The sequence below is a fragment of the Triplophysa rosa genome, linkage group LG12 (genome assembly GCF_024868665.1).
Source record: "Triplophysa rosa linkage group LG12, Trosa_1v2, whole genome shotgun sequence".
Lineage (NCBI taxonomy): Eukaryota > Metazoa > Chordata > Actinopteri > Cypriniformes > Nemacheilidae > Triplophysa > Triplophysa rosa.
This window is the reverse complement of record NC_079901.1, coordinates 18218380-18230477: the sequence shown is the minus strand read 5'-3', so window position 1 is coordinate 18230477 and position 12098 is coordinate 18218380. Positions and strand designations below refer to the sequence as shown.

Genomic DNA, 12098 nt, shown 5'->3' with positions numbered 1-12098 from the left:
TAAAAATTGTGTAAAAAACAATCTGCATACTTTAGTCTGTGAATTTAGAAAAAAACTAAAACAAGCCGTTTGCATTCATCAATTAAGATCCACCAAAAGAGAACAGTGCATGTGTGCATCTACGTTACTATAGGAAACACCTGTAATACTGTAGTTAATAGCTGGTTGTCAATAATACATTTCTGATGTTGATTGACTTTCTGTTTAAATAAATGTTCAAGGGTGAGGGTGTGCTATTTAGAAATGTGGAATAAAACGTGCACATTCAGCAGCTGTTAGACTATTTAAATTATTTGGTTTGTGTTGAGTTAAACCGGTGGAAAATGACCATCCCAGCCAGCTGCTGCATAATCCACTGAGATGGTGCTTATACTGTATGTGTAATATTTAGCTTGGCCCATAGAACAACACTTGAAAGTTTATTTCTAAATGGCTTTTTGTTATTCTCTCAAAAATTGTATGTTCATGCTATGAGTCACACGAGTAATCATGTCAATTACTGTGCACGGCCATATGTGCGAGTGAGAGAGATATTTATTGTACTAACCTCTTATTACAAGCAGCTTCTCAGTCAGGGATCTGAAAATATACGTAAACATATCATCAGTGAATATGACGTAATTGCATTTTAATGCAGTTTTTACATCTGATACAAGGCTCTTACATGTCTCAATGGCTATTAAAGGGGAGATTTAATGTGCTGCTCTGTGGAGAGTCCAGACATTCCAAATGTAGGTCAAAAGGACCTCAGATTCTTAAAATAAGTGTGAAAGGTTTAGATTAATGCAAAAACTGCCTGTGGTACATATGGAATAATGGGGAAACTGGTTTACCTTACAGGTCAGGATGATTTGCGTGTGCGTGCAGATGTTTGTGAGCATGTGAGTGGAGAAAAAGAAAAACAAACAAATTGTACCAACATGCCAGCCCTCCACTGACCACTCTTGTCACCCTCAATAACATTTTTAGGCTTTAAACTGTGCAGGGGGGCAAATTTCTGTTTTTCATTGAGACACTAAATGTTCTCCTCATAGCCTCTAAAAGTGCTCTGAACGGTGTGTGTAGCTAAACTTTTATTGCTCATCTGTAATGCAGAGTAACTAGGCAGGAAGTGTATCCACGTGCAGCATAAGGTTTTATTAGACAAAAAGACAAAGTACCAAATAACAAAAGAAAAAAGAACTAAAATAATCCAAAGTACACTGAGCATAACCACTGGGAACACGATCAAACATTTAACGACAAAAGGAAACACTGGGGTTTAAATACATAGAAACTAACAAGATAACAAGACACACTAATTAACACTAATAACTACAAAGGACTAAAACATGGCACAGAACAGGAAGAAACAGAAAAGTTCACAAACACAGGGGAAACATGGACTGGGATCGTGACATCATCATTGACTGCTTTTTTAGGTGATTTTTATCTCATTTATTTTTTATTGAAGTATTTTTCTCTCGGATGTCTTCTGCTTAAGAGAAAGACAGAAAATAAACTGATTACCAAATGAAGCAAAAGAGGATATTTAATGTTTTTTTTTAAATTGGCAAAGACATCTTTTAGATAGACAAATGTGAGCCATTTTTATATTTTGTTTTTGTAAATCTTTTGATACTTTGTGTTGTCATTCTCTTTTACTTTTTAAAATTTTATGTTATTTTTTATTATTTTTATGTTTTCTTTTCATTTTATTTTGTGAAATTATTTGTTTTTATGCTCGTAAAGGACTTTGAGCTACATTACATTTATGAAAAGTGCTATACAGTATTACCATTAAACGTTATTATAACTAGTATAGCGGTCAAAAGTTTAGGATCACTTGACAAAAATGTCATGATCTTTAAAATTGTTTAATCTCAAGGTGTTTATTTCAATGTTTGAAATTACTTTTGTTGACAAAATAAAGTTGTGCTAATATGTTCACTCCTTTCATTAAAACTACATTTTATTTAAAAGATATTATTGAAATGAATTACTTAGACCAAAAAATGTATAAAAAGCAGCCAAGCCAAGCGAGTCCAGCATTGTTGGAAATTCCTTCAACACCGTTTCAAAAGCTTTCCACGTTATGACCCAAAGGTGATAAAATGCAGTGTATAAGTGTACAATTCTGCAAATTCTGGGCAAAAGGTGACTAGGCCTATGTAGAAATTAAATGTTTGTTACTTGTTCAATAAAAGGATAGGCCTAAATGATTCTTTTTTTTGTCTGATCATTTTTATGTAAAGTCAACCTTCCCTGAATAAGTAATATTTAAAATTCAATTATTCTTATCAATTATATAACGTATTATTAATAATTTAGTACAACCCGATTCCAAAAAAGTTGGGACACTGTACAAATTGTGAATAAAAAAGGAATGCAATAATTTACTAATCTCATAAACTTATATTTTATTCACAATAGAATATAGATAACATATCAAATGTTGAAAGTGAGACATTTTGAAATGTCATGCCAAATATTGGCTCATTTTGGATTTCATGAGAGCTACACATTCCAAAAAAGTTGGGACAGGTAGCAATAAGAGGCCGGAAAAGTTAAATGTACATATAAGGAACAGCTGGAGGACCAATTTGCAACTTATTAGGTCAATTGGCAACATGATTGGGTATAAAAAGAGCCTCTCAGAGTGGCAGTGTCTCTCAGAAGTCAAGATGGGCAGAGGATCATCAATTCCCCCAATGCTGCGGCGAAAAATAGTGGAGCAATATCAGAAAGGAGTTTCTCAGAGAAAAATTGCAAAGAGTTTGAAGTTATCATCATCTACAGTGCATAATATCATCCAAAGATTCAGAGAATCTGGAACAATCTCTGTGCGTAAGGGTCAAGGCCGGAAAACCATACTGGATGTCCGTGATCTTCGGGCCCTTAGACGGCACTGCATCACATACAGGAATGCTACTGTAATGGAAATCACAACATGGGCTCAGGAATACTTCCAGAAAACATTGTCGGTGAACACAATCCACCGTGCCATTCGCCGTTGCCGACTAAAACTCTATAGGTCAAAAAAGAAGCCATATCTAAACATGATCCAGAAGCGCAGGCGTTTTCTCTGGGCCAAGGCTCATTTAAAATGGACTGTGGCAAAGTGGAAAACTGTTCTGTGGTCAGACGAATCCCTAACTTCAAGAAATTTGAAGTTCTTTTTGGAAAACTGGGACGCCATGTCATCCGGACTAAAGAGGACAAGGACAACCCAAGTTGTTATCAGCGCTCAGTTCAGAAGCCTGCATCTCTGATGGTATGGGGTTGCATGAGTGCGTGTGGCATGGGCAGCTTACACATCTGGAAAGGCACCATCAATGCTGAAAGGTATATCCAAGTTCTAGAACAACATATGCTCCCATCCAGACGTCGTCTCTTTCAGGGAAGACCTTGCATTTTCCAACATGACAATGCCAGACCACATACTGCATCAATTACAACATCATGGCGTAGAAGAAGGATCCGGGTACTGAAATGGCCAGCCTGCAGTCCAGATCTTTCACCCATGGAAAACATTTGGCGCATCATAAAGAGGAAGATGCGACAAAGAAGACCTAAGACAGTCGAGCAACTAGAAGCCTGTATTAGACAAGAATGGGACAACATTCCTATTCCTAAACTTGAGCAACTTGTCTCCTCAGTCCCCAGACGTTTGCAGACTGTTATAAAAAGAAGAGGGGATGCCACACAGTGGTAAACATGGCCTTGTCCCTACTTTTTTGAGATGTGTTGATGCCATGAAATTTAAAATCAACTTATTTTCCCCTTAAAATGATACATTCTCTCAGTTTAAACATTTAATATGTCATCTATGTTGTATTCTGAATAAAATATTGAAATTTGAAACTTCCACATCATTGCATTCTGTTTTTATTCACAATTTGTACAGTGTCCCAACTTTTTTGGAATCGGGTTTGTAGATTAACCTTTACTCAATTTGTCACAGATTGGATTTATTGAATTTTATTGTGTAGCTTTTAAAGAATACTACTGATTGACATTTATTCAATTCCAAGCATAGTATTTAATTAAAAATTGATTTAATTGAGTAGTTCTAGTGTATAATTTTTTACAGTGTACTTTACAGTTGCTAAAATATAACAGAGTTCATTTATTTTAGATGCTTTTAGTCACAACATATTTCCCACATTTTGCTATTTTATGGTTTTGATGGGTTCAGGGGCGTAGCTACATGGTGGCCATGGGTGGCCACGGCTATCCCTTGCCTGAATGATGGATGTCCACCTATCTGGCCACCTCTGTTGTGCGAAGCAGTTTTAAGATGCGTGTTGGGAGTTTATACGGAGTGCTGAGCAGATCATTTAGTGTATGCACTGATAGTAACGCGAGAACATTACTCTCGCGTTAATATAATGTCATACGCTGACGCACTGATGCAAACAGTCTGAGCGCTATAGCTAAACAGCTGCTAACCGCTTCGTGACAGTGTGCTGTCTGTGTACCATGGAAGTTCATCGCGAGCAGAAGGATCAGATCAGTAAAATCCGTGTTGTTTAACTGGATTTCATTCATTAATTACATTTTCGCGAAAGTTTAAGTTGGGGTACTGCAATGTTTATTTTCTATAAAAAATGCTAACTTACTGCAAATGATAGCTAGCAAATTATTTTAAAATAATGTTAGCACAGAAAGCATTGCAAATAAATTGTTTACTTTACGTTCTTTGTGTATGTTTTTGACCAACAAACTATGTGTAATGAAGAATTGGTGTAATGCAGTAGAAGCTAAAGAATTTCTGTCTGTAAAGATTTTTTGGTCACCCTAATACAGTGGTTCTCAAACTGGGGGCCCCAAGATGGTTCCAGGGGGACCACAGATTTTGTGGCATTTTAGAAATATAGATATTTATCATACATTTTGTGCAATCAAACATCAGAAAAACAACACCACCAACCAAAATAATTGATGTTTTAGCATTGTTTAACTGAATATTTTCTTGGTTTAATTAAAATTTTAAGTTTAAGATTATAAGTCTTTATTTGGGGGGCCGCAAAGCAATGCACTCTACACAAAGGGAGCCTTACAACAAAAAAGTTTGAGAACCACTGCCCTAATAAAGTCACTGGGTCTTACCTGGCCACCTCTAAAAAAAAGTTCTGGCTACGCCCCTGGATGGGTTTACTATTATTCTAAAGTGTGGAAAAAATGAGTACAGTAAGTGACCCTTAACTTTTGACTAGTAGTCTATAATAAGAGTATATAATTTTGAAAGCAATGTACATGATATATAGTCTAGATGTTCTTGTCCAATAGAAATATGATTTGGGTTTGTGTTCAAATTCAAATCACTGAATTAAAGCACAGTTTATAATATCGTAATATTTCTTAACTAAAGACACATAAGAATCTTTTCCAAGGAGAAAATCAGAGAAACGTGATTTGTGTTCCTTCTAGTCTTGTGCTCTCTGCATGCAAATGACGCAGGACAGAACATAGCTCCAGAAAACATAACTTGATTAGCTGGTTAATGTTCCTTCCAGGGAGACTATCAATCTTCATCAAAGCCCCGCCCCTCTCGTAGCGCTGAGAGCATATTTGGACAACCAAGTTTGGTTTACGCTAGGAGTGAAAATATATAATAAACAAAGAGATTAAAACTCTTTTGATGCAGGCTGCTTGAAATTGTATGATTTAATGCTGCCTGGAGACACGATTGCACATGGAACAAGGGCGATGACACTTTTACAAATCATCTCCATTCCTCTCCTTCGTGATTTAACCCCTATCAGATCTATCAAGCTTTGTCAACTCAATCTCATGCAGATGAGTCATTGCAACCCTTCTCTGTGACTGGACTCACATGGTTTATTGTAATAACCACTAGATCATGACAAGAGCTGATTGTAAAATCATTTTAAGGCAATATGTTGGAAGCATTTCACATAGTTTAGGTCTGAAACACTCAGACATAAAAGGGTGGCAAAGTGCTGTTCTGAATCAGCGAACGTTTTTGTCATTTTGAGTAAACAATAAAATAGGATTGAATCAGGATTGAGTAATCGCTTTAAGTCAGGCAAATGATATGTTTATGTTTGTGCGACAGAAATGTGGTCTTTTTTAGTTCGACAACTGCTTTTTATCAAACTCGGCTCTATAGTCAAGGGAACATGTGCCTTCATTTGGCATCTCTCACAGTGGAGCACTTGTGATTCTGACCACAGAAAGTGCGCTCTGTTTGCAGTTCAAATAAATGAAAATGAAGCAACAGCCCAAATTTTTTACACTTACGAAGATCATCTTTCCCATTTTGTTTTTATTTTAATGTAACCGTTGAGAAAGACCAAACATAAACTGAGAATGTTGTCATTTAACTATCCTTCTATCGCTGTGGTCCATCAGCTTCAAGCTGCTGAGAAAACGTTTGCTTTCTGTGAGACTCTTTTTGTGTAATCTGAATATTAGGTCCCTTCCAAGTGTGTTCATGTCATATAATAGTTTGAGCGTATTTGGATAACACTAGAGGGCACAATCCCCTTTAGCACTGTAAAGGAGACATAACTTTTCTGCATGGGTATTTGATATAGTCTATAAAACTTTGGATATAAAAATCATAATTTAAAGTATAACTCAAGACAAAATAACTTAATTGGAAATCCAGGAATAGAATGTGAAAATGTTCATTTAAGAACCATTAAATTTACCAATGGGATCTTACGGTTGTGGTTGTGGTGCTGTCTGGTCCGGAGATCCTGCAGATTGCTCCATCTAAGGAGTCCATCTGTGAAGATAAGGACAGATGGAGGCAGCGGGTTGAGAGATGTAGTCCCTTTCTCTCCACAAAGCTTCAGATGGATGACGTTCTATTTACGCTTCTGACCAAAAGAATCTTATACACAGGAAATGCTTGTGGATGCGAGTTCCTTTGCTTGTATGTGGGGACGCTTATTTATTTCCACAAGCATTCCTGATTTGCACTCACAGAGGCTTAGACCTTTCAGTTCAAAATCCACTTATGGCTATATATGGTGGCAAGGGATACAAGTGCAAGACCAGTTTCACAGTTCAGTATTATGCTTAGTCCAGGAGCAAATTGTTTAGGATTAAGAAACGCTATTCTTAATCATTTTAGTCAAATGTAGTCATTTTTAACATAACTCCGATTTTTTACATATCTGAAGGAAAAATAAACTCTGGAAATAGATTTCCACTTGCTCTACAAGGCTGTTCTTAATTTAAACTTGAAGAAAACACTATAGTGCATCTCTTTCACACTTTTCGCTGATGCTTTGTGGAACACAGAACTCATGTTTTATTAGGTTGTCTTAGGTTTTAAGGGAAACTTTTACAGTTAAACAAAGTTTTACATTTTATTATTTATTTGAAGAAGTGTGTTCTCTGTAGAATTCAACATCAGTTTTGAATGTCCAACATACACATAATGTTTTCTCTTCTTTTCACAAATGTAAGTGTAAGCAACATATCAAGCTGAGTTGGACAAAAACAACAGCACAATGTAATTTGTAATTTGTCTTGTCTTTGTCATTTGGTGCAAAGAGGACCATATAACACCGTTGTTCAAATAAACAGTCCTAAGTTACAAAGTCAAACATCTGTGCTTGGGATGGTTCGCAAAGAATGTTTTCTTGATCATAGTGTACATCTTAAGAATTAACTACTGTTAACAGTGTAGACCTACTGTTCTTTACACTGGCCCACCCAAGTCGACTCCCATAACGACAACAAAAATAAGGTGACAATAAGTCTAAGAAGACCCATAATATACATTTTAAACATTGTATTTGTGTCATTGTTAATAAAAAATAAGAATGATTCTGCATGTCCTACAATGAAAAATACAAATTCAGAAAATGAACCATCAGTTGTTTACCATTAAAACCATTCCAAAATGTTCCTTTATGTTGTGTGTTTTGGACTCTATTCCAGTAGGCTACTGGTTTCCATCCGCCAGATAATCTCCCAACACATTAGAGGAGAGACCGCTACTGTTTCCATTAAAACCAATTCAATTCCCATTATAACTATTAAATTCGTTAAAATTGAATAATGTTTTACAGCTGTTCAGCGGGGTGGTACTAAAATTCCCTGAATCTTGTCAAAGCATAACAATACATTTTTGTAAAATATTTTTGCTACAGTCTCGCATTTGTCAGACCATGAAAGAGTTGTCAAAAGAAAAACTTCTCGTCTATTTTCTCGCTGAAGTTCAGTATTTTATCGGGACAGGTGAGAGACAGGTAAGAACAGAGCGGGAAAGCGCACTGATACAGCTGCGGATGCGCGTGTGCGATCAGGGAGGACGTCAGCGCGTAACCTCGCGACTCCAGACACGCGACTGTTGCTCCTCCACCAGAGCCGCATCTCCGCTGAGGCTGATTCTCCTTTTTGGAAAGAATGCTGTCGATACTAAACTCCTTGGATTTGTCTGTTGTCTTTCTAGGATGCGTCTGCGCGTTTGTTTCTTTGGATTCGGCATTGCCAGTTTGCGCGCTCCCACCTGTAGCGGTCAAAACGTCATCCTGCCGGCCGGAGTGTACCAGCATTCGACGATCCGTCTCTCTTTCGCTCAAAGGCTGCGCGACCTGGTTTGGAGACACGGTGTTGGTTTTATCAGAAGTCGTGCATTTTGAGTCTAGACTCGCAAAACACGAGTCTTTCGCGGACACGAAATTCCCGGACACATTTGGAGGCTGGTCATCTCTTTGAAGATTTGTGTCCTTCTTTTTAGTAATCGTCTCCTCTTCTTCTAAACGGGTGCTGTGATGAAGTTTGGGAACAGAGGAATTCTGAGTCCCTCGGATTCTCTTGTGACTGGTTTTAGTCTCACATGCCTCTTGAATCTTGCACTTTCTCTTCCGTCTCCGATAGTTCCCGTTCTCGAACATGTCCAAGCATTTGGTGTCCAGCGTCCAGTAGCTGCCCTTTCCCGGACGTCCTTTCTCTCTGGGCACTTTGACAAAGCAGTCGTTCAGGGAGAGGTTGTGGCGAATCGAGTTTTGCCAGCCCTGTTTGTTGTCATGGTAAAATGGAAAGCGGTCCATGATAAACTGATAGATCCCGCTCAGCGTCGCGCGCTTGTCCGTAGAGTTCTTGATTGCCATGGCGATGAGCGCGATGTAGCTGTAGGGAGGCTTCTGCGGAGGTTCCTGTCGGGTGGATGCGAATCCCAAAGCGGGAATAATTCCCCCGACTTCGCCACCGTACACATAGATCAGGGGGGAATTAGAGAGACCGATAGCCGAAGGAGCCACGCCGGGCTGGGACACTTGACCGTGGTATAAACTCATAACTACAGCGGAGGGACAGTTTCGGTCTGCGGAAAGTCCTGACCAGTGACTGACCAGCGTCTCCGCTTCATGAGTCTAAAATGTTAAGTAATTGTTGTCCGTTTTGCTGTTTTATGTTGACTTAGCGCTGGAAAATAAATTGTCTATGATAAACAGTCGTTGTGTTCTCTTAGCCCACCCACATTAATTAAATTTTCATTGCCCAAAGCCTCGAGACTCTCTCTCTCCCCCTGCCCACCAGCCAATGGTGCGCTCGGTGATTCCTTCATTTGTTTATAGAATTAGTCTGTTGATAAGTCTGCCCACCCAAGTTGAATCAAGCTGTGTTTATTTGGAAAAATTTCCGGGCACCCAATACATAAACGCACTGATCTGATGTTTGAAATATCACGTCCACCCCTACCGCTGAAAGTTGCTCGCACAGAGAGAACAAGCAAACACGACAAAGCTCTTTCTGGGAGTTGCTTTGGGTTACTAGAAAAGAAAACAAAGTGGACTATGTAAAGGAAAGTAACTTAAACAATTTCTTTGTAGAATGTGTCGGCTCACCCTCCCCTTGCAGTTTAACAACTGAAGAGATATCACATTCCATTCACTCATTTATCAAAAAAAAAGTATATAGGCCTATATATTTATAATACATTTTTGCCTAATTTGATGCGTTTTGTTTGAAATGAATCTATTTTACAAAGTTAAACTGTGAAGAATGTCTGTGCCACAATGATGTCAATAGCCTGCTTATTATATGTCAATAAATTTCATCAGTTTGCTAACAATAGACGAAAGAGCTATGATATCCATAAAAGGAAAACTTGGCAGGACATTAAGATAAACTGTATTATTTGTAGATGCATGCATGATGCTTTATATTATGTATTTTCCTGTTTATAGGAAGGAGAGGGATTATAACAACTTTACAAGTGCACACAGCTGGCCTGTGATTACATTACGCGTTTGGAGGTTTCTGTGGATTTTCCTGAGTTTGTCTTTCCTTCTAAAGATGATGATTCGTAAAGTTCAAACCAAAAATCGAGACAAAGCGAAAGCACGCTAATCTGATAAAGAAGATTCTTCTGCTTGCACCCAGAGTTTGCTTGATTTCCCTGATCTGATTAAATAAATGCACTATTTCTTATATATCTCATGCTTAAAAACAAAAATACCATATATTTTACATTGATCCAAAGTTAACCGCTTTTGTTTAAAGCCATAAGAATGATTAACTACAAATCTAATACAATTAAAAAATGAATGGTAAATAAATGAATTTGTCTCTAGAACATGTTGTTTATCTGTTACTCCTCGTAACATTTGTATTGTCTTATATTCATCATGTTCCCATCTGAAGGATAAAAACAAACAAAAAATCCCTGTGAAACAGACCGGCAGGGTTTGTTACCAAACACAATAAATACAATCAAGGCCAACAATGTTTCCACAAACAATGTAATTGGAGTTTTGATCTGGGCTATTGGTGCAGAGAAAATTAAATCATTCACAGAGTTTTGCAAATCATTCACTGGGTCTTGTCTGTCTGCTATTGACTAATCAATTCATGTCAAAAGTAAATATAAATTGCACACTATTTGCAAGATGTTGCTCAAAGAATTAATCTTTCATTCTATTTGGACAGTTGTTGTTTACCAGGCCATTTATATCTGTAGCTACTTACAGAGCGGAAAAAGGACCATTGGGGGAATATGGGGTTTGAATGTTTTGCTTAGTGTTAAAGAATGTTTCATATATTAAACAAACAAAAGTTTGTTAGGTATATAAAGGACATGCTCATGCTGTACTGCACAAGGGGATTTAATCTTCTGAATTCTAAATGTTGCTGAACCAGCTCTCTAAAATCTCAACAACCATGTTGTATGTGCTTTATAAGGTAGTATATTATACATTGTGCATTTAATTCCTGCAAATTTACTGTTTTTTCACAGTAGCATGTTGCATATTTAGTCTGGATCTGCAACATACATCATCCAAGGTCTATTCTATTCTATTCTATTCTATTCTATTCTATTCTTTCATTTGCACTTTTAATACACTGATATATTATATAATCTTTCATTTTTCTGTTTATTATTAGTCTATTATAACCAAGAAACCGTCAGAAAACAAAAACATTTTATTTGTACCACATGAACATGTTACATTACATTTACATTTACATTTATTCATTTGGCAGACGCTTGTTTTATCCAAGGCGACTTACAAAGCGATGTTGTAAAACCAAACAGAACTTTTATTATTGGAGACTAATTAATATTAAAAACCTTTTCATTGTAGTTTTTTTAATTATAAAAACATAGTCGACTTGGTGCCATTTACAACGTAGCACTGTTGTATAATATTTTATGCAAGCGCTGGTCTGCCACTATAAACTTTACTAAATGCCGCCATCTAGTGAATATTAATCAGTATTCTCATTTCAAAATGCTGTGTTCGTGGCGTTTTCTGTGCACGACCACAAGTTTACGGTATTGATTTAGTCACGTCTAACCTTAAAAAAATGAAAGTATGTATTTCCATTTCCATTTCTGTAACAAACTCAAGTTCTACTTTAACCTTTTTAATGGTGTTTTTGCAGCAGTGCAATACATTCAAATATTTTGCCTGTTGCTTGAACAAATTTAATTGTTTTTAAATTTAATTGTTTAATTGTTGAACGAATTTAAGCAGTGTTTTTTAATTTACTCTGTTATGTTCTAATACAAACAAAAAAAGAGTAGACATTACGTGGTTTTTAATTTTGTGGCAACGTTGTTGTTCACATATTGTGCTCATCTAGGACTTTTAGTTTGAAAACAGCAGCCAGGATGTTCTTTCTCGCTT

At 37.0% G+C, this 12098-nt stretch overlaps 1 protein-coding gene across 1 annotated transcript; it reads right to left on the bottom strand.

Moving 5' to 3' along the window:
* Positions 1-7285: 7285 nt before the first annotated feature.
* foxl1 (forkhead box L1) lies at positions 7286-9521 on the bottom strand. Its single transcript, XM_057347932.1, has one exon. It carries the CDS (start codon positions 9261-9263, stop codon positions 8145-8147), a length of 1119 nt encoding a protein of 372 aa, XP_057203915.1. The 5' UTR covers positions 9264-9521; the 3' UTR covers positions 7286-8144.
* Between the last annotated feature and the right edge of the window lie 2577 nt (positions 9522-12098).

Bases quoted from the DNA above. Each gene is read 5' to 3' on its own strand.
- foxl1 (XM_057347932.1), bottom strand. From the start codon at position 9,263: ATGAGTTTATACCACGGTCAAGTGTCCCAGCCCGGCGTGGCTCCTTCG.